This window comes from Zootoca vivipara, chromosome 5, assembly GCF_963506605.1.
Source record: "Zootoca vivipara chromosome 5, rZooViv1.1, whole genome shotgun sequence".
Classification (NCBI taxonomy): domain Eukaryota; kingdom Metazoa; phylum Chordata; class Lepidosauria; order Squamata; family Lacertidae; genus Zootoca; species Zootoca vivipara.
The window spans coordinates 87,615,687-87,638,979 of NC_083280.1; the positions used below are offsets into that span (position 1 = coordinate 87,615,687).

General features: G+C 46.2%; 1 protein-coding gene across 1 annotated transcript in view; it reads left to right on the forward strand.

Moving 5' to 3' along the window:
* The window catches only part of LOC118096281 (broad substrate specificity ATP-binding cassette transporter ABCG2), a 33,655-nt gene that overhangs the window by 4,500 nt on the left and 5,862 nt on the right, over window positions 1-23,293 (forward strand). The window contains exons 3-12 of the mRNA XM_035137876.2: window positions 1,999-2,058; window positions 4,378-4,492; window positions 5,834-5,986; window positions 6,725-6,882; window positions 8,566-8,717; window positions 13,809-13,934; window positions 14,952-15,217; window positions 16,477-16,559; window positions 20,352-20,441; window positions 22,632-22,756. Of these exons, the coding sequence (XP_034993767.1) occupies window positions 1,999-2,058; window positions 4,378-4,492; window positions 5,834-5,986; window positions 6,725-6,882; window positions 8,566-8,717; window positions 13,809-13,934; window positions 14,952-15,217; window positions 16,477-16,559; window positions 20,352-20,441; window positions 22,632-22,756 (1,328 nt within the window). The remainder of the gene's footprint in view (window positions 1-1,998; window positions 2,059-4,377; window positions 4,493-5,833; window positions 5,987-6,724; window positions 6,883-8,565; window positions 8,718-13,808; window positions 13,935-14,951; window positions 15,218-16,476; window positions 16,560-20,351; window positions 20,442-22,631; window positions 22,757-23,293) is intronic.

The following is a 23,293-nucleotide window of genomic DNA, read 5'->3' on the forward strand; positions in this document are numbered from 1 at the left end:
CACTTTGAATTGTGCTCGGAAACGTACTGAGGAGACAATATGACACAAAGTTACAGGTACAAGTCGACTTCTGTTTCAAGTATATCTGAAGAAGTGTGCATGCACACGAAAGCTCATACCAAAAAAATAAAATAAAAATAGAAACAAAAACTTAGTTGGTCTTTAAGGTGCTACTGAAGGAATTTTTTTTATTTTGAATATGACACAAAGATGGGGAGAATACATTATTGAAGCAGGACCCTCATGTGTGACAGAAACAGGCACCTTGAATAGGTCAAAAAGGAGCATCCAGTCCCATTCTTTGGCTCTGCCTCAGTATGAGACACAAGCCCTTCCACAAGCCCATCCACCTCTGCCTATGTAAGCCTGCTGTGATTGAATTCTGTGGTTTTATTTGCTGGAGGAATGTGTAAAGGTAAAGGCGCCCCTGACCATCAGGTCCAGTCGTGTCCGACTCTGGGGTTGCGGCGCTCATCTCGCTCTATAGGCCGAGGGAGCCGGTGTTTGTCCGCAGACAGCTTCCGGGTCATGGGGCCAGCATGACAACGCTGCTTCTGGCGAACCAGAGCAGCACATGGAAACGCCGTTTACCTTCCCGCCGGAGCGGTCCCTATTTATCTATTTGCACTTTGATGTGCTTTCGAACTGCTAGGTGGGCAGGAGCTGGGACCGAGCAACGGGAGCTCACCCCGTTACAGGGATTCGAACCGCCGACCTTCTGATCAGCAAGCCCTAGACTCTGTGGTTTAACCCACAGCACCACCTGGCCACCTGGGAGGAATGTGTACTACATGTTAAACGTGACATTTCCCTTGAGGAGACTTCAGATTCCCATCAAGAGAGTGGGTTTCTCCCTTCAGGATGCTGCTGCTGCTGCTGCTGCTGCTGCTGCTGCTGCTGCTGCTGCTCAGAGCCACTAAGTTACTCTGCAAGGTCCACATTATGCAAGTTTCAATCTGATAGCTCAAACAATTATATGGGCATGCACATGAAAGAGCATCCAAATCTGGAAAACAATAGAGTGTTATGAGCACAAACTTCCTCAAGCCTTGAGAAATCCTAGTGGGATAGCCTTCCTTTCATTTGGCTTCCTTTTTAAAACAAGAAGATTGGAAACCTAATAATAATAATAATAATAATAATAATAATAATAATAATAATAATAATAACATGCCACCCATCTGGCCAGGTTTCCCAACAGAATATTAAAAACACGATAAAACATCAAACATTAAAAACTTCCCCAAACAGGGCTGCCTTCAGGTGTCTTCTAAAAGTCAGAGAGTTGTTTATTTCCTTGACATCTGGTGGGAGGGCGTTCCACTTAAAAGCATTCTAAAAATATTTTACATATTTTCAAATATACAGGCAGGGCAAGTGCCGAATTTATGTATAGGCTAAGTAGACTGAAGCCTAGGGCGTCTAAGTCTAGGGCACTTCGCCAGCCTGCCTGCTCCCCAGTGCCACAGTCTTCCCTCTCCCAAAATTGTAAACCCAAGACTTCAGACAAGGGCAGGGCAACTCAGGCCCAAGAACTATGAGACTCAGGGCTAGCCAGTGGCGCCCAATTTGAAACAGTGGGGCGCAACTTGATTTTTTTTTTTTTGGTAGGGCCCCAGTTCACAACCAAAGTCTGCAAAATCTTATAGATACAGTATAAATAAAATCCATCTAGATTCCCCTGGTGCAGGGGCCCCCTTAGGAGTGGCCTGCGGGGCCCAATTTGGCCCAATTGCTCCAATTGCCTTAAGAATCCAGATTCAACACCAAATATAGGATTTCACAAACACCTGCGGGCAGGTGGAGGAATCAAATTATGAGCAGAATAATAGCAGGTAAACCATTTATATCACCAACAATTGCAGAATGGAAATTTCTGTAACAAAAAGTTGGTGTGACAGAAGACATGGGGAAAGGATCTGATGTCATTATGCCACATAGATCAGGCAGGAAACTATTGATAAACTGAACCTCCTTTTTATTTATTTTTATTTCTAGTGGCATCATGAGGCCAGGCATGAATGCTATCCTGGGACCAACAGGAAGCGGCAAATCTTCGTGAGTATCTCTTGAGGCCAAATTCCAAGTGGTGTGGGAAATCTGTTATCAGAAAGTTTTGGTTTTTGAAATTATTGTTATTTAATTAGCAGCTACTAGCACATGCTTTGAAGATGGGTGAGAGTTTTCCTTTCTCTGTCGATACCTCTTGCCCAGAAGCCTGTCCCCACCCCCTGCTTATGGAACGGAGAGCAGTTTTGGGGAAGAGGCTTAAGAAAGAAGAAGGGTCCGGGAAAGAAAGGATTACAAATCTTATCTCCCTTCCAGATATACTTCCTCAGGTTTCAAAGCAAGCCTGTGAAGCTGTGAATTGGCTTTAAAATCCTAATTGCATATAAATTGTGCTTGAAGAGTGCTATTTGAAGTCACATGTAATTGGGGGTGCCATTTGAAAGGGGGGTCAGGGTGTCTGTGCTTTAAACAACCTCATACCCCCCAACATTTCTCCAATGAAAATAGGGATGCCCTATTCTGTTGTTGTTGTTGTTGTTGTTGTTGTTGTTGTTGTTGTTTACACCCCACCCATCTGACCGGGTTGCCCCAACCTCTTTGGGCAGCTTCCAACATATATATATATATATATATATATATATATATATATATATATATATATATATGTGTGTGTGTGTGTGTGTGTGTGTGTGTGTGTGTGTGTGTATGTATGTATGTATATAAACAAAATAAAACATTAAACATTAGAAAACTTCCCTATATAGGGCTGCCTTCCAATGGTTTGGGGGTTGGATAACTCCATAATCTCCAACATTTCTACGATGAAAATGGGGGCGTCCTAAGGAAAAGCGGGACATTCGAGGATCAAATCAGAAACTGGGACGGCTTCTGTAAATCCAGGAATGCATAGCTGCCAAGTCTCCCGTTTCCCCCGGGAAATACCCGTTTTTCCAGCTGTTCCTAGCTGAAAAAACTGATTTTTTTGTTTTTCCCAGGTTTATTCTGGCGCGACAGCCATTTTGGAACTGGGCGGAGCATGCTCAGAAGCGACTTTTGATGCTGCTCTGCCCAGTTCCAAAATGGCTGCAGTGCGACTTCTGGCGCGGCGGCCATTTTGGAACTGGGCAAAGCAGCATCAAAAGTCACTTCTGAGCATGCTCCGCCCAGTTCCAAAATGGCGGCAGCGCTACTTCCGGTCTGCTATTTCCGGCCCGATCCCTTATTTCTCTGATAGCAACTTGGCAGGTATGTGAATGTCCCTGGAAAATAGGGACAGAAGACAAAAAGAAAGTAAGGCTTTTCTCAGCTGCAGATACAGTGATGGCAGCACCAACACAGCTGCTGAATTTCTTCTTGTGCAGTAACGGCGCAAAAGGAGCCCTGCCAGACCAAAGTATTGGCACCGCTACTTATTCATAGCAATAATCCACTACAGTGGTACCTTGGTTTGCAACCGTGATCCATTCCGGAGGTCCGTTTGTAAACCAAAACAGGTTGTAACCCAAGGCGTGCTTTCACCAATGGGGCCTCCCCAAAAAATTTGTTCGCAATCCAAAAAAAATGGGTTGTACTGTAATCCAAAAAAAAGGTTGCAAACCGGGACACACGCTTCCAGGTTTGACGTGTTTGTAATCCAAAACGTATGCAAACCAAGACGTATGCAAACCAAGGTACCACTGTAATAACCTGTTTCTCCAATGTTCCCTTTAAGAGCATCATTTGCTTGCTTTCCAGTGGGCTTCCTTAGCACAAGATTTGAATTCCTCATTGGTTCATTCCATATGAATATTTTTTTTTTTTGCTTATCAGTTTTTTTTTTTAGAGTGAGAATGCCTCTTCCAGAGCTGGTTAGGAATAACACAGTCCTCAGAGTTTGGGTCCAGAAAAAGACCTCGCTGTGTTGTTCATCATTATCCCTGTTGGAAATCGTAGTCTCAAAAGCAGGAGGACTAGACAGAACATTTTACCATCTCTAGCCTCCTAGAGACACGGGTGGTGCTGTGGTCTAAACCACTGAGCCTCTTGGGCTTGCCAATCAGAAGGTCGGCGGTTCGAATCCCCATAACGGGGTGAACACCCGTTCCTCGGTCCCAGCTCCTGCCAACCTAGCAGTTCGAAAGCATGCCAGTCCAAGTAGATAAATAGGTACTGCTCCGGTGGGAAGGTAAACGGCATTTCCATGCACTGCTCTGGTTTCAGTGTTCCGTTGCGCCAGAAGCGGCTTAGTCATGCTGGCCACATCACCCGGCAAAACTGTCTGCGGACAAACGCCAGCTCCCTCGGCCAGTAGAGCGAGATGAGCGCCACAACCCCAGAGTCATTTGTGACTGGACTTAACTCTCAGGGGTCCTTTACCTTTACCTTTAGCCTCCTAGATGTTTTGGCTGCTCGAAAGGATCCTGCCGGCTTGTCGGGGGATGTTCTCATAGATGGTGTCCCACAACCTCCCAATTTCAAGTGCATCTCAGGATATGTAGTTCAGGTGAGTGTCTCAGCCTTTTGGATTTTGATTCTGCTATTATCTGTTTCCACCACCACCCCAGTTCTTGGGGCGATAAGCACCCATCCGCACGACACAGTCAAAGCACTATCATACCACTTCAAATAGCCACAGCTTCCCCCAAAGAATCCTGGGAACTAGAGTTGCTGAGAGCTGTGAGACTCCTCTCCCCCCTCACAGAACTACAATTCCCAGAGTTCCCTTGGAAGAAGGACTGACTTTTGAACCACTTTGAGAACTGTAGCTCTGTGAGGGGAATAAGGGTCTCCTAACTGTCATGACTAAAGTCTTTGAGGGCAGAAACTGGAAAGTGCTAGAAGATTCTAGAAGGTTCATTTCCAATGCAAATATTGTTTTGACTATCTCAAGGTCACACTGAGCCAGGAGAGATAAATTCCTGCACTCGGCGAGCTGCTATCACTCTATCTTACTTTCGTTTGTACCTCGTGTGTTTGATTTTTTTTCCTGAAGTTTTTGTAACAAGCCTTTGTCTTTTAGTACAGTGGTACCTTGGTTCTCAAACTTAATCTGTTCCGGAAGTCCGTTCCAAAACCAAAGCGTTCCAAAACCAAGGCGTGCTTTCCCATAGAAAGTAATGCAAAATGGATTAATCCGTTCCAGACTTTTAAAAACACCCCTAAAACAGCAATTTAACATGAATTTTACTATCTAACGAGACCATTGATCCATAAAATGAAAGCAATAAACAATGTACTGCAGTCACAAAATCAATTAATCAGTAGCTGAACTGGGTTCCACACAGTCGCAAAAACAAAAAAGCCGCAAAAACAAAAATGCAAAATAAATAGCAAAAACAGACAGACCTCAGCGTAACACTGAAAATGGAAGTGTGGCACTCAAAACGGAGCACGTTTGGCTTTCGAAAAAAGTTCGCAAACCGGAACACTTACTTCCGGATTTGCAGTGTTTGGGTTCCAAGTTGTTTGAGTACCAAGGCGTTTGAGAACCAAGGTACCACTGTAAAAGTTTTTTTTCCTTTTGGACCTTTCACTCTGCATGAACTTTTTTTATTTCCTGCAAGACGCTGTCCGTCAATAACAACTCTCAGCATCCTTAACAAACTACAGCTCCCAGGATTCTTAGGGGAGAAGCCATGGCTGTTTAAAATGGTATGATGCTGCTTTGAATTTATAGGGCAGGTGGGGCCTAAACAGAGAGTAGACCCATTAAAATTAATGGGCTTTCTTGAAGTAAGAGTCAGCTGCTAGTCCATTCAGTTTCTGCACTTGGAATGGCAGGGCAGTGGGAAGAAGGATATTCCTTTGCATGTGCTTTCTTACAGTCAAAATATTCTCCCTTCAGGATGATGTTGTCATGGGAACAATGACCGTGAGGGAGAATCTGCTCTTCTCAGCAGCCCTGCGGCTCCCCAACTCTATCAGCTTTCAGGAGAAGGAAGAGCGGGTAGTCCAGATTATCAATGAGCTGGGGCTGAGCAAAGTGGCTGATACTAAGGTGAGCACATCTTGGGGGTAATTTAAAAGGTTTTGCTGATACTGTATTCCCATAGCTGTTAGCACAACCTTAGTGTTAATAGTGTGAGCCTACCCACCCCATGTTAGAGAGAGAGGTTTGGAAGAAGTATCTTTACTCTCTTGTAGCATAGTTAGCACAGTGGCGATTGCTGAAAGCACCTTAAAACTTGGTTAGATTTACTTATGCCTTCATCCACCTTTAAACAACTGTTACCCACAAAATACTTAGGCTAGAATAAATCACAGACAGCTTTCCAAATAAGTGAAGCTTTATACAGTATTCACAGAGTTTTTTTGCAGAAGTTAACAGCAAACAAGTCTCTATCTGCTGGTAGCAAAACAAAGATGAACAAATAACTTAAAAGAAAATGATTTGGTTTCCTTACAAAAAGGATCATGCAATCTTCGGGTTGGAAAAGATGCAGGCTGTAAAATCTCCATTTTAGAGAGATTTTATACACTTGAGCTGGGAGCCATTCCACAGGGCTTCTTGCTTGTTCCAGGAAGAACAAAGAAAAAGAAAAAAGGAGTTGGGGCTGAGGATGCTGAGAGCCTGCTAAGCAACACTCACTGGTTATTTGAGCTCATGGCTCAGGTTAACCCTTTCATGTGCATAAGTGTCAGTAACTTCTCGGCTTGAATACCATAATACCACTTAGAGGTGTTTTTTCCAGTGTCTGATGCATGCTTGGTATGCCTAAATTATTATTTTTTGCAGGTAGGAACTGAACTGATTCGAGGCGTGTCTGGGGGAGAACGGAAGAGGACTAACATAGCAATGGAACTGATCACTGAACCGCCCGTGCTATTCCTAGATGAACCCACCACAGGCCTCGATGCCAGCACTGCCAATGCTGTTCTCCTCCTGCTAAAGAGGTAAGAAGCGCTATCCCTTCTGGAAACCCTTGAAAGTGCTTAAGGATAATGCTAATAATAATTAATAATAATTTTGATTATGAAACAATTTTTCAAAATTGTTTTTGCGGGTCTTTGGGCCGTAATAAAGAATGTGTGTGTAACAACAACAACAACAACAACAACAACAACAACAACAACGCCACCTTCACACACATATATATATGTCCTATCATATCTGTCAGGGGGAGGGATTACAGAGAACCCCCCCCCCTCATCAGAAGCAGCCCGTCTCCAAGCAGTCATGAAAGCGTGGGGTCTGAAGGGGTGAGTCAGAAGACAGAGAAGGAGTGCCAGGGCTCTGGCAGCTCTGGAGAGCCCCTGCTCCACAGGCAGGAAGAGAGAGAGGCGGGAAGGGTGGACAGGAATAAGGCAGACCGTAGACCCTTCCCCCCCCCCGACACCGGTACTGAGGAGGAGGAGAAAGGGGAGGAGATTCACTGTCCCGAGGCTTTTATGTTGGTCAAAGTCGCGAAAAGGGGCAGTGCCGGATTCTGATTCAGAATGAGGAGACATGAAACCAGCAGCTCGTTACACTGTAAATAATGTGCACTAATAAAGACTTTTGAAAGACAAGCATGTGGAAGGTCGTTACTCAGGAGTAGTCATAACAACCCTGACAATACCCTCCAAAATAGGGTCTCCCAGTGCCGGAACTCACCATGAACACCTCTTTTGTTCTCTTATACAGTGGTACCTCACAAGACAAAATTAATTCGTACTGCGAAAATTTCATCTTGCGAGGCACGGTTTCCCATAGGAATGCATTGAAATTTAATTAAAGTGTTCCTATTCGTCTTGCCTCCACACACATACACACAGTCAGAAACAGTACATATTGTACCCGCTTCTCAGCGGGAAGCAGCGGCAGAAAGTGAGAGTGCGGGGCGAGTGGGAGAAAGCGCACCGCGGCGGCGGAGCTGAGGGGGCCGATCCCCGCCGGCTCAGGGCGAGCGCAGCGCGTGGGGTGAGCAGGAAAAAGCGTGCGGCGGCGGCACTGAGGGGGCAGATCCCGGGCCGGCCCAAGGGCGAGCGCAGCACGAGGGGTGAGTGGGAGAAAGCGTGTGGCGGCAGCGCTGAGGGGGCCGATCCCGGGCCGGTAACAGCAGCGGGCGGCAGAGGATCCCAGAGGGCGAGCGTGGCATGGCAGCGAGGGCAGCGAGCAGAAGGGACTTTAATGCGTCTTGCGAAGCACGGCCATAGAAAAATTCGCCTTGTGAGTCACCAAAAAAATCGCAAAATGCTTTCGTCTTGCGAGTTTTTCGTTGCGCGAGGCATTCATATTGTGAGGTACCACTGTAATGGCAATGGCGCCCACCTGAGAGGTGCCAGAACTGTGTTCCAGCAAGTCCCGGCTGGGGAAAAAACCCCTGGGGACACCCTACTCCATACACCCTCTAACATTTCTCCAGTGAAAATAGGGACATCCTTACGATCTTAAGGCGCTGTTCAAGGGGTCCCCAGGTGGTCTGCAATACAGGCACTGAGAAACCCAACCTTGCTTAACGTCAGAAAGGCGTCAGCATCCTGTTTGTAAATTTAAGGCCTGGGCGCAGCTGTAGAACTTGCATGGTTTGCGTTTTTTGCAATCGTCCTCCCTCACCGAGAGGGCTAAAACTTAAAAGGTGTGGCTTTTCACCCTAGGCTCTCCAGAAGAGGCAGAACCATCATTTTTTCCATCCACCAACCTCGCTATTCCATCTTCAAGCTTTTTGATAGCTTGACGTTGCTGGCTTTGGGGAAGGTACTCTATCACGGGCCCGCAAAGGAAGCCCTGGGATATTTCCTGTCTATTGGTAAGTTTGCTCTTGTTATTATAAGAGTTTGTCGGCACCGGAATGTCAGCGAAACTCACCAGAGCAGGGATTAGGAAACTCCAGGGGCACACTGAAGCTTTTGAAGACAACTGAGAGCTGCCATTGCACACAGACTTCATGTCAAGATCAAGGCTCGCCTCTGAGACCCTTGCACAGAGACTTCTGGGACTGTTTCTGTCTTGGCTCCTTTGGCTGACAATGGGCGCTTCCAGACAAGCCTTTTAATGGGCATTTGCCATGTCTCCTTTACATAATGGTATGGGGATTCCAGGAAATAGCACAAGCCAATTGGGATTCTTCCATTCTCAGTCTTTCTTCTTGCCACAAAAAAAAAAAAAAACCAAACCCTGAAGGAGGAAAAGAGCAGGTTAGCACTCTTTGCAGGTGTGAACAGGATAAATTATGATGAAGGCTGCTGTCGTGTTGGGGATTGCCCTCTCTGTTGTTAGTAGCTCTGAACACACACACACACACACACACACACACACACACACACACACACACACACACACACAGAATCCAAATGTACAGAATTGGTTCACCTTGTTTTTGTTCCTCTGGTGTCAAAATTAAGCATGGAATCATAGAGTTGTAGAGCTGTAAGGGACCCCTAGGGCAGTGATGGCAAACCTTTTAGAGACCGAGTGCCCAAACTGCAACTCAAAACCCACTTATTTATCACAAAGTGACGACCTGGCTATCACTTCTCTGACTCCTATTTAGCCCTTAAGAAAGAAGTACCTGGTTACCATATTGCATTGTATCTGGGGAATTTGTGTGACGTCTAGGCAAGCCCTCTGCATTGAAAGAAAAGATGCTTATAGATCGGGCATCCCCAAACTGCGGCCCTCCAGATGTTTTGGCCTACAACTCCCATGATCCCTAGCTAACAGGACCAGTGGTCGGGGAAGATGGGAATTGTAGTCCAAAACATCTGGAGGGCCGAAGTTTGCGGATGCCTAATAGAGATCTTTTTGCCGTTCATTAACCCAACAATTACCCATTCTCAGCACCTTTGTTTGCCTTCATGAAGGTAAGTGTAGTTAATATGTTTTGACATCACCACCACAAGACCGGGTTTGTCTTCTCTATGAAGGCAGCTCTGTTTAGGGAGGCTTTTAATCTTTAATTGATTATTTTATTCTTCTGTTGGAAGCCGCTCAGAGTGGCTGGGGAAACCCAGCCAGATGGGCGGGGTATAAATAATATATTATTATTATTATTATTATTATTATTATTATTATTATTAGAGATACTTGTCTTCTCTGTTAGGATAAAATACTTGTTTCTGCAGCAGCTGGAGCAGCTTTTAGAGAAAACAAATTCCAACAATGTTTTCCCCGCTCCCTTGCCCGGCCCCGACCGGCCGCAGGCGCACCCTCAGCTACTACACTTGGTTGAGGTCTGTAAAAAAAGGACACCGGGAAGTGGGAGGTGATCATGGAGTGGCGAGACCGATGGGGCCCAGAGCCCCGGTGCCGGGTGAGGGGCGACGAGGACGAGGAGGAGCTTGGCTACCCGGGGGCACTACCCTCTCAGGGGTTTTGCCGACGGCCTCCCCTTTCCCTGCACGCCTGCCAGCTGTGCCCCGTCAACCATATGGCTGGGGGGGGCGTGCAGCTTCCTTCCCAAGCCTCCACAGGAGAACGATCCCTGCAGAGGCTTGGGAAAAGGTCGACAACTCTGAGAAATGGGGGGGGGGGGTGCCAGAGGGATCTTTGCACCACGGCGCCAGATATGCTTAAGAGGGCCCTGACCCGGGCTTGGAACAATGTGGCTTCTTGAAGCTCGCCAGCGATGCCATCCTCCCCTGCTGGCTCCCACATGATGCGCCCTGCCCCGGGCCTCCCATTGGCCCCGGCCGGAGGGTGTGTAAAACCTCAGCCTCGCAGCAGGAAGAGGAGGAAGGCAGTTGCTCGGCTGCCCAAGCTGGGCTGAGGACTTGACGCGCCACCCTCACCTTCTGCCAGCTCTGTGCTGGGGCGACGGCGCACATGCCCACAGAGAGGGCTTCGAGTGCCCACAGAGAGGGTTTTCCACCACTGCCCTAGGGTCATCTAGTCCAACCCCCTGCAACGTGAGCCAGAAAGGGTACATTTGTGTGTGCGGACCCTTTAACCTTCCCCAAGACTCAAATTTTAGGTTTGGTTTTTGGCAGAATTTAGGCCACAACTTTATTGATTGCAATCAAGGGAGTGGTTGCATAGGCTCTGGTTCAACTAGCTCCCTGCACCCTTGCAGGCAGCGTTGACCCAGGGCACACCGTAGGTCAGCCTTGGGTAAACACCCGGCATAGTGGAAGGCGGTTTCCAGTCAGTCCACCTGCCAGATGCCCCCCTGGACTCTGGCTCCGGGCACAACCCCTCTCAGGGAAGACCAACCAAGAGTCCCTGGATTCCTTTAACGGAATACCCATCACATAGGGATGGCCAGACCGCTCTGCCACCCCTATCACCTGAACCAAAGTCTATCCTCAACCTTACAAGTTGTGACGATTTGCTATGCAGCAGGCGAAACCCAAATGGCACCAGCCAATCCGCCAAGTGAGGAAAATTCCTGCCGTGCCCCTGTCTCAACAATAGACGACACACGACAGCATAGCAAGGTCATGCGTGCAAGCCCTAAATATAGGGAGAGGTGGGTGGGTGTACCGATGCACAGAGCCCCAAAGAGGAAGCTCAGGGACACGTGCATGGGCTTAAATAGAGGTCTCTCGATCGCTTTGACTGGCGTCCCTCTGGCCCAATTGCACCCAGGATCGAGGGACCTCCAATAGGGTGTTGTGGCTATCCAAACGTTCCCACCCACAACACAGGGTCTGGTTGCCAGGTCACACCGCAACACATACCCTCTTGTTAGGGAGGACCCGGTTTATCAGGTGGGCTTGACAATGTGGGTGTGCCTGCCCTGATGACACGCCTATCAGCGCATGGAATGAACAATCATAGGAAAAGAGGCACGCACACACCAGCTTCCAGAGCACACTTAGGTATCTAGCCTCACCTGTGTGTTCAGGTGTGTCTTATATGGGTTGAAGACAACTCCCTATTCCATCCTTAAGTAAAGAAGTTGGGTTTCCAGGATACAAGTTGGGGCTTAAGAGTTCTGGCATCATTTCTCAGCTCTGAATAACAGTTTCTATTTATTCATTTATTATTAGAACTACAATTTATTACCTGCCGTTTACGCCAAGGTTCCGAGGCAGGAAACATTTGGTGTTAGTCTCGTTCATCCCTGTGTTAAACCAATTTGCTTAGAAGTCTCATTTGTTACATAAATGTCTCTGGAATGCAGCTTTGGTGACTCACTTCTTCACCTGTGTTGTTGGGGAAAGACCACTCCCATCGAGGTAGACAGGTGCTAGCAATGGGGAAGTACAACGTCCACAAAATGTTCAATTTGACATAACTTACTCGATTGATTGATTGATTGATTGATTTTCAGTGCCGCTGAATTCATTTCAGGCTCGGAATTATGAATTTCAAAGCAGCTTACCAACAATATGAATATCAAAGCAGCTTACCAACAATAAATAACGACATAATAGGTAGAGCATGAGACTCTTAATCTCAGGGTTGTAGGTTCAAGTCCCACATTGGGTAAAGGATTCTTGCATTGCAGAGGGTTGGACTAGATGATCCTCAGGGTCCCTTCCAACTCTATCATTCTATGATTCCATGATCACAAATGCAGGATAAATCATATAAAATAATTAGCAAATCCTCAATAAAAACAATCTATCAAACACTAGTAACAAAGCAGCAACTGAAAAAACAAGCTAAACATCACAACTACAGCAAAACAAATCAATATGGCATTTATAATCTGTAAAACAATAACAACAACATTAACAAAATAGCAACTTTGAAAAAAATAGCTAAGTACTGTTAAGTTCATACAAACACTCTCCATGCCCCCCATGACTCATAACTTAAAATTTAAAAGTTAATTAAAAATATTCAGGCATTTGGATGTCCACTTTGTGTGTGTGCTAGAGTTGAGCTTCTGTCACTGAAGTTTAAATATTGCAATACATTACACCCAATCAAATGAAGTTTTTTTTTTTAACCCACTACCACCCCTAAAAATTAAATGTTAATTCCTACTCCGAAGAGACAAAAACCCCTCTGAAAATGCCTGGGGATGACCCGCAGTTAAGAAACTGACATTTTAAGAACATTTAACCATTTGAGCTAGTTAGACAGCTTAAAACACTTCACTCCCTCCCTCTCTCTCTTTTTTGAGTTTAATTTTTAAATTAAAATACTGTTTTACATTTGTTCACTTAAACAACCTTAAAATATCAATGACATAGTTCATTTTCCACAACATAAATCCCTGTATATTTTACATAAACTAAACCATTCAGTATTCCATTATTACATTCATCAAAACTTATTTACACTATTGAATTTATCTTAATGCTGCCCACATTTTCAAATGTATGCCATTTTCCTCCATATATTCAATCAACATTTTCCAGTCTTCTTTAAACATATGTTCTTCTTATTCTCTTATTCTATATGTTAGGGCCGCAAGCTGCAAATATTCCATCAGTTTAAGTTGCCAATCTTTCTTAGTTGGGACTTCACTCATTTTCCATTTTGGGGCTAACAAAACACAAGCTGCAGTAGTGGCATACATAAATAACCTTTTCCGACACTTGGGAATTTCCGTCTGAGTTATTCCCAACAAAAAGAACTCTGGTTTTTTTTGGGGGGGGGGGAGTACTTTTAACAATTTTTTCAGTTGTGAATTATTTCCCAATATATTTGTACCTTGGTTTTCGAACAGCTTGGTTCTCGAACATTTTGGCTCCAGGTCGCTGCAAACCCGGAAGTGACTGTTCCGGTTTGCAAACCGTTTTTGGAAGCCAAACGTCCAACGATTGGCTGCAGGAGCTTTAGTTTCTGAACGTTTTGGAAGTCGAACGGACTTCTGGAATGGTTTCCATTCGACTTCCAAGGTACGACTCTACTCTTTTACCCTTTTACAGGTCCACCACAAATGAAAGAACGTGCCCTCAGTCTCATTACATCTCCAACACTGACTCTCTTTCTCTCTTTAAAGGGTATGAGTGTGAGCCTTTCAATAACCCAGCTGACTTCTTCCTGGATGTGATCAATGGCGACTCCACGGCTGTAACTGCAAGCAAATGTGGTCAGAAACTGAAGGCCGACAATCAGGAGCACATGGGTGAGAAGCTGACATTGGGGGAGGTTTTTGATCACCACTGGGGATCTAGTACAGTGGTACCTCCGGTTGTGAACGGGATCCGTTCCAGAGGTCTGGCCGCATCCCAAGGAATTTGCATCCAGAGGACCACTTCTGAGCATGTGTGCAGCGCAGCTTAGCACTTCTGCACATGTGCACGGCACGTAGAGCGTTTCTGCACATGCGTGCGGCACATATAGCACTTCTGCGCATGCGCGAGTGGCGAAACCCAGAAAAATGCTTCTGGGTTTGCCACTGAAAAGCATTCTATTATATACAGTGGTACCTCGGTTTACAACCACAATTGGTTCCGGAAGTCTGTACTTAACCTGAAGCGAACTTTCCCATTGAAAGTAATGGAAAGTGGATTAATCTGTTCCAGACGGGTCCGTGGAGTACTCAACCTGAAGCGTACTTAACCCGAAGTATGAGTGTAATTGGTTCTGGAAGTCTGTACTTAAACTGAAGCGTACTTAACCTGAAGCGAACTTTCCCATTGAAAATAATGGAAAGTGAATTAATCCGATCCAGATGGGTCCGCGGTGTTTGTAAACCGAGGTGGTTGTAAACCGAGGTATGACTGTAGTCCTAAAAAATGGGGTGGGAGACGCGGGTGGCGCTGTGGTCTAAACCACAGAGCCTAGGGCTTGCCGATCAGAAGGTTGGCGGTTCGAATCCCTGCAACAGGGTGAGTTCCATTTTTCAGTCCCAGCTCCTGCCCACCTAGCAGTTCAAAAGCACGTCAAAGTGCAAGTTAGGTACCGCTCCAGTGGGAAGGTAAATGGCGTTTCTGTGCTCTCCTCTGGTTTGCCAGAAGCAGCTTAGTCACGCTGGCCACATGACCCGGAAGCTGTCTGTGGACAAACGCCGGCTCCCTCGGCCTGTAAAGAGAGAGATTAGCACTGCAACCCCAGAGTCGTCCGCGATTGGACCTAACGGTCAGGGGTACCTTTACCTTTAAAAAACGGGGAGTGGGGTTCCCTTTTTGTTTTTTCTCAGAGACCAGTAATGAAAATGGCATGGAAGAGGAAGGCGTGGAGAAGACACTGGTGGACTCCTTGCACGAGAAATACATCAGCTCCACCCAGTACAAGAGCATGATGGAGCAGCTGAAGAAATATGAAAATCTCCACGGGGTCTCTCAGAAGAAGCCGAGGCCCATGAATCAAGTGACCTATGCGAACGGCTTCTTCACTCAGCTCTACTGGGTGTCTCAGCGCTCCCTCAAAAACCTCATCCGAAACCCCCAAGCTTCTGTGGCGCAAGTAAGGAGCAGAACCGTCTGCTAATGTGGAACTCTCAAGTGAGAATGTCTGGTGCATCCAGAAACCTGTCATAGCAGGGTGCTTGTGGCTGGAGGTCCTAGTCTAAAAACCATATTCCTTCCTTGGGGTCAGCTGGCTTCACAGGCCCTCCAAGGGTCCTTATCTTCCAGGGACAGTCCCGGATTTGCAGAAGCCGTCCCGGTTTCTGATTTGATCCCGGAATGTCCCGCCTTTCCTTAGGATGTCCCTATTTTCATCGGAGAAATGTTGGAGGGTATGGTAGGACATTCCTGTTTTTATTGGAGGGTATGGAGTTATGTGACCCCCCCAAGCCAAGGAGATAAGTAACTCTACAACCTTTAGAAGACATCTGAAGGCAGCCCTGTAGAGAGAAGTTTTTTAATGTTTAATGTTTTATTATGTTTTTATATATGTTGGAAGCTGCTCAGAGGGGCTGGGGCAAGCCAGCCAGATAGGCAGGGTATATAATAATAATAATAATAATAATAATAATAATAATAATAATAATAATAATAATAATGGTTATAACTGTTTTTTGGATGGGATTCAAACATATTCAGTAAGCCCACAACTTATACGCATTTGACCTGTGCGCATTCAGCTGTACATGGCAAAAAATTACAAAAAAAAAATTAACGGGGATGGGGTTCCAGGAAAAGCACTTTGGCAATCCCACCCAGTCTTGACTACATGTGATTTTGACTTTTGGCACGATCCCCAGAATGTAACTCCAGTGTAAGCTGTGGGCTCACTGTATTGGCAAATCCAACTTGCAAAATTATAGCAGGTTGGGAGGTCCTGCACAACTAACCCCCTTCCTCAAAAGACTGTACTGTTTGCAGGAAGGAAAGTGATGGGGAAAGTACACTGGAAAGGGTAGGTAGGGTTGCCATATGGCGGAAGTGACGCGCGGGGGGGGGATTTTCTGGATTTTTGCATTTCCCCCCAACAACTTTGGGGATTTTATTTATTAAAAAAAGACAAACATTTGTTTGTGCCAGATTTTCACTTCTTGAAACATGGCAACCCTGACAGAGGACTTTGCTGCATAATTGTGTTGCTATTTATCTATGGTGATATAAAACATTTGGTGAACTTGAAGCCTTGCACATTCTTTCATCAAGAGAACTAATTCCGAGCCTGTGAATATCATTGCCTTCCTTTGTTTGTTTTGCTCAGGATGGTCAGATACCCTTTGACCGTTGCATTCTGTCACTTTTTCCTTTCCCACATTCCAGGTCCTTGTGACAGTTGTCCTGGCACTGATTGTGGGGGCCATTTTCTTTGGTGTAAAACTTGATCAAAGCGGCATTCAAAACCGGTAATTACTGATGCTTTTCTTGAGGTTTCTTTTCCATCATATCATTGTTATTATTTTTAAAATAAATTTTATTAGTTTTACATATACAGTGGTACCTCGGTTCATGAACACAATTGGTTCCGGAAGTCTGTTCATAAACTGAAGCGTTCATAAACTGAAGCGAACTTTCCCATTGAAAGTAATGGAAAGTGGATTAATCTGTTCCAGACAGTCTGCGGAGTACTTAAACTGTAGTGTTCATAAACTGAAGCGAACTTTCCCATTGAAAGTAATGGAAAGTGGATTAATCCGTTCCAGACGGGTCTGCAGAGTACTTAAACTGAAGCGTTCATAAACTGAAGCATGGGTGTAATTGGTTCCGGAAGTCTGTTCATAAACTGAAGCGTTCATAAACTGAAGCGAACTTTCCCATTGAAAGTAATGGAAAATGAATTAATCCGTTCCAGATGGGTCCGCGGCGTTCATAAACTGAAAATTCATAAACCGAGGTGTTCATAAACCGAGGTTCCACTGTAATCACATTATGTAACATCATTTCCTCTTGTTATATCTCTTTGTCTCAACTGAGCCTAATGACTTCCCTCCCTCCCGGCTAATGGTTTACAAAATTAATTTTTGCATCTTTGCATTTTACTTCCTTTCCTATTCTTGTTATAAAGGTAAAGGGACCCTGAGCATTAGGTCAAGTCGTGACCGATTCTGGGGTTGTGGCGCTCATCTCGCATTATTGGCCGAAGGAGCCGGCGTATAGCTTCCAGGTCATGTGGCCAGCATGACAAAGCCGCTTCTGGCAAACCAGAGCAGCACATGGAAACGCCGTTTACCTTCCCGCTATAGCGGTTCCTATTTATCTACTTGCACTTTGACGTGCTTTCGAACTGCAGGAGCTGGGACCGAGCAACGGGAGCTCACCCCGTCGCAGGGATTCGAACCGCCAACCTTCTGATCGGCAAGCTCTAGGCTCTGTGGTTCATCCCACAGCGCCACCTGCGTCCTTATTCTTGTTATACCATTACCTAAAATATTAAATGACTCGACCTGAATAGGTAGCAATTTCATCTAACAAATCTTCTGATATCCCTACTAGTGATGTTCATTGCTTACAGTTGTCTTTCAAATATAATATGAATTTATTCCAGTATTTTTGGAATGCTTGACCTCGTTGGTTCTGGATTCTTCCCATCGGCTGCGCCAGTTCTGCAAAGCCCATCAATTTCACCTGCCACTCTTCTTTCGTTGGTACTTCATGTTGTTTCCATTTGGGGGCTAACAAAATTCTTGCCGCAGTTGTTGCATATAAAAAGGTTTTTTTTGTCTTGTCTTGGTATCTCTTTACCCACTATACCCAATAAGAAACCTTCTGGGTTTTTTTTAACAAAAGTGTTTTTAAACATTTTCTTTAACTCATTATATATCATTTCCCAGTAAGCCTTTGCCTCTATTTTCCATCCTTTCAAATGCTGGGCTCACCAGGGGCAGCTCCAGAAAGCTGGCAACCGGTGGGCCATTGCAAGAACGGAATGGCTGGACTAGATGGGCCATTGGCCTTATCCAGCACTGCCTTTCTTATGTTCTTAAGGGATTGTAGATAGGATCCCCAGGTGGTCTACTTATGTCTTTATGTATCAACAACAGTGATGTGTGAACAAAGTTTTTTACTCTGCCCTACAAGACAATACTGGTTGTCTATTACAAAAGGACAAATATTTACAAGGGCTCACAAAAGCCTTGGGTCAGGCCCTGCGAAAGGCTCTTACAAGGTCTGGGGGCAAAATGTTCCTTTGAGCCTCTCTCTTCTTTGAACCTTTGCACTTTCATACGAAGACCATTATTTTCTTCACTTTGGGAGTGTTGTTTGTCACTGTAGCTGAGACTTCTCCATATGGAATTCCACCTCCCCAAAAGGGCTAAAGTTGAATTCCTGGAATCTTAGGCTTTTAAAGGAAGTTAAGTTTCTAGCGGGTGGCGCTGTGGTCTAAACCACAGAGCCTAGGGCTTGCCGATCGGAAGGTCGGCGGTTCGAATCCCCACGACGGGGTGAGCTCCCGTTGCTCGGTCCCTGCTCCTGCCAACCTAGCAGTTCAAAAGCACGTCAAAGTGCAAGTAGATAAATAGGTACCACTCCGACGGGAAGGTAAACAGCGTTTCCGTGCGCTGCTCTGGTTTGCCAGAAGCGGCTTAGTCATGCTGGCCACATGACCCGGAAGCTGTCTGCGGACAAACGTCGGCTCCCTCTGCCTATAGAGCGAGATGAGTGTGCAACCCCAGAGTCGTCCGCGACTGGACCTAACGGTCAGGGGTGCCTTTACCTTAGTTTCTAGCAGCGGTGTCGCTAGCTGCAGGGGTGGGGGAAGGGGTGCAGTGGGTGTGGGCTACCTGGGTGCCACCACTGAGGGGGTGACAAAATGCCAGGCTGCACTCACCGCGGGGCCTGCAGCACGCCGAAGCCACGCATCCCTCCTGGGAGAGACACGGTGGCTTGGACGCGCGCTGCCCAAATGGTCCGCCCGCTGCCTCCCCACAGCTGTAGGGCAGCTGAGAGGGAGGAGGCAGGCAGACTCCAGAGGCCCCACAGTGCACCCCGCCCCTATGGGCGACTCGCCTCGCCCCACCCCTAGGGGCAGCTTGCCCCGCCCCTGGGTGTGCCGCCCCAGGCACCTGAGCCGCTACCTCTGCCGCTGGCTAGCTGCTCCAGCCCACGGAGTGGCGCACATGCCATGTACCCGGGGGCGGGGCGAGCCACCCACAGGGGCGGCATTGCAATCCGCCCAGGGGGGCCGCACGGTGAGCCGCCCAGGGGGGCGCTGCAGCGAGCTTCCCACAGAGTCTGCCTGGCAGACGCAAGCCCCACACTGCCGTTTCGGGCAGCGCGGGGCCCGAGCCACTGCGTCAGTCCCAGGAGAGGCACGGTGGCTCGAGGAGCACGCTGCAGGCCAGGCACTACAGTAAGTGCCACCCCCCAGTGTGTGCCATTTTGTCACACCCCTCAAGGATGACACCCGGGGCGGACTGTACCCACTGCACACACACCCTTCCTACGCCTCTGGTTTGTAAGCCTCTTTAAGGCATGTGAAAATATGTAGATGATATGTTCAAAAATTTCATGTGCTCGGGGAATGGTGCTTCTTTGTACTGCATCGCTCCCTCTGTATTTGGAGGGCGTCTTATTTTAATCTTCTTTACTGTATTATTATTCTTTATTAAATATCTATACCGCCCTATACCCACAGGTCTCAGAGCGGTTCATTTTAATCTTTTATTAACATGCAGCTGCCCCTCCTATTTCTTACCTATCCCCTACTATGACACTGTCATTTGCAGGGTGGAAAGCAACAACTTCGAAAATGGCAAACAATTCTAGTTTTAGAAAGGATCGTGCATATACATTTTTATTTATTTATTTTTTAAAAAATACACAAGAATTTGCATAAATTATTGCAAACACAATGTTTGGGGGAGGTTTTGGCAAGGAATGTAAAATCTGTTTTATGAGCCTTGATTTTCCCATATTCTTTGTTGCTATAGTTTTCCTCTCCCCCCCCCCCGGAGTTGAAACAAACACAGTCATGTGACCTATGAAAAGATGCTTTGACGTGCATTCTTGAAAAGATGCTTTGACGTGCCCTACTCTAAGGTCAAGATCCATCTCAGTTAAACAGCAGGAAACCATGGTGACTTGCCTGCATAAGAAACAATATGTGTTCCTTCCATAGATAGGGTTCAGTGATCCTACAGAAAGCTTCCGAAGCAGTTAATGAAGGTAGTTGACTTACTTTTGGTTGCTTCTTTCAGAGTTGGATCTTTGTTTTTCGTAACCACAAACCAGTGCTTCTCCAGTGTGTCGGCAATCGAGCTGTTTATCAAGGATAAGAAGTTGTTTGTGTAAGTATCAAACCTCTCGCAAGATGGAATGTATGGCCCTCGGTTGTCCTTGAGGGACGATTCCAACAGATTCCACACAAAAACCGCTCATGTCCCTGTGGAGATGGCAGCACCGAATCGGTGGCACATGCCCTTCTGGCTTGCACTCTTTATAAAAACTTGAGGAACGAGACTATCACCCCTCTTTTATTGTCCATTCCGGGTCGCCCAACCACTGCCACAGTGTCCTTTCTCTTGGCAGATCAAGATGAGCAGGTGACAGGAAAAGTTGCAAGGTTTTTAGCTGGGGCAATGAGAATAAGATCCGCTATTTGACTATTGATTCAAAACCCTAAAATGTATTTTATACAATTGACTTTTTATTTCTATTCTTTGCATATTGCATTGTTGTTTTATTGCTATGGCCGGTGGCTGACGCAAATAAAGGTTCATTTGTTCATCCATTCATCCATTCCCTTCCAACTCTATGATTCTATGAGTTAGTAGGAAGTCTCAAGGCACAGGGGTGGCGAACCTTATTTGGGCTGAGGGCTGCACTGACCCATGGCCAATCTTCCAGGAGTTGCATATCAAAATGGGTGTGGTTGAAGTTTAAAAGCAGGCATGACCAATTTTTTTAAATAAAAAAGGGAGGATGTAAAAAAAAACACCCAAACCTTTTGGAAGTACAATACACTGGTACCTTGGTTGTGGAACTTAATCTGTTCCGCGTGACCGTTTGACTCCCAGAACAGTTAAAAAACCAAGGTGCGGCTTCCAGTTGGCTACGGGAGCTTCCTGTACTCAATCGGAAGCCACGTCAGATGTTCAGCTTCCAAAAAACGTTCACAAACAGGAACACTTACTTCTGGGTTTGTGGCATTGGCTCAGGGCCGGCCCTACGGCCAGGCTGGGTGGCGCAGGGCTGCCGGGGGGCACCGCGCTGCTGCACCCGCCAGAGAGCCGCGCTGGGAAATGGGGCGGGGGGGGGGGCGCCGGGAGAGATCGTCGCGCCAGGGCGCCAGATATACTGAAGACGGCCCTGCATTGGCTCCTGAACCACTTTGTTCAGGAGCCAAGCAATTCAACAACCAAGGTAGCACTGTATTGCAGCTGGAGACATATGGGAGCAGTCAACACTTCAAAGTATGTTAACTACATACTGTCAGTTCACATCCCATGTAGACCACTGCAGCGTGAGAATGGTGCAAGTAGAATACCCTTCACTGATAAAGGGTGGAAATCCATCAAAGAGCCGAACCAAGCCTGGTAAAGCCTGATGTGATAATTGGTCCTTGACTTCTTGGAAGCAAATCCCATTAGCTCACGAAAATGGAATTTCTGTAGCTCTGGGCAGTATTTCAACACTAGCGTGAGTTTGGGAAAACAATCGGAAGGATCAGAACGCAACCTTACCGAAGCTGAGCAGGTCTAGTGGTGATGTTTCAATGAGGGAGATTGCTTGGGAATGCTGAGAATGCCTCCTCAAGCTGCAAGTTAGGAATGAAACCTTAGATGTGATCGAGTCCTGACCATGTATTTGTAAACATGCACGTTTTATAATTAATATTGCCAGAGGGGTTGCAACTCCAGCTGAAGAGAAGAGAATTGGTTAGAAGTGAGCAGAAGATATATTTCATTAAGCAAGAGAGAGCCTCAGAGGCAGATGTGAAACCTGGAGTCTGATAAAATTTCGACAGTGTACGAGACTCCCTTCATTGGAGGTTTTTAAGTAGATGTTGGATGTCCATCTTTAGTTGAGGCTTTAGTTGAGATTCCTGCATTGCAGGCGCTTGGACTCGATGAGCCTCGGGGGTCCCATCCAACTCTGTTGGAACTCCGTTCCAAATTCTATGATTCCATGAAATGGTTCCTTTCTCTTTTCCTCATTTTGTTGTTGTTTAGTCATTTAGTCGTGTCCAACTCTTCGTGGCCCCACGGACCAGAGCACGCCAGGCACTCCTGTCTTCCACCGCCTCCTGCAGTTTGGTCAAACTCATGTTGGTAGCTTCGAGAACACTGTCCAACCATCTCGTCCTTTGTCGTCCCCTTCTCCTTCTGCCCTCAATTTTTCCCAACATCAGGGTTTTTTCCAGGGAGTCTTCTCCTCTCATGAGGTGGCCAAAGTATTTTCCTAATTAGCAATTCCTTCAATTTCTCTTATCATGTGTGTACCTTTCCAGTAAGCCATGTTCTGTCCTGTCCTCACAGCCACCAGTATACCAGCGGTTATTACCGAGTCTCTGCATATTTCCTTGCCTTGATGATTGGAGACCTGCTACCCATGAGGACTATGCCTGCAATCATATTTTCATGTATAAGCTACTGGATGATTGGTAAATAATCTGTATTTTTGTACGCTGTCATCCCAATGAACAAGTCTGCCTTATTTTTCTTTAGTGGGACTCTTCATATGGACAGAGGCCTCAGCAGAGGAAAATACGGTATCTCTGTGAAACCTTACCTCTGGCCTGCGCTATTAACAATTTCCATTCTTTTATAAAAAGTTTGTTATCTTGATTTCTTATTTTTCTGGTAACTTTCGCCATTTCTACATATTCCATCAGTTTTTGTATCCATTCTTCTTTTCCTGGGACTTCTTTTTCTTTCCATTTTTGGGCAAGTAACATTCTTGCCACTGTAGTAGCATACATTAGGGATGCGGGTGGCGCTGTGTGTTAAACCACAGAGCCTAGGAGGGCTTGCTGATCAGAAGGTTGGCGGTTCAAATCCCTACGACGGGGTGAGCTCCCGTTGTTCGGTCCCAGCTCCTGCCCACCTAGCAGTTCGAAAGCACGTCAAAGTGCAAGTAGATAAATAGGGACCGCTGTGGTAGGAAGATAAACGGCATTTCCGTGCGCTGCTCTGGTTTG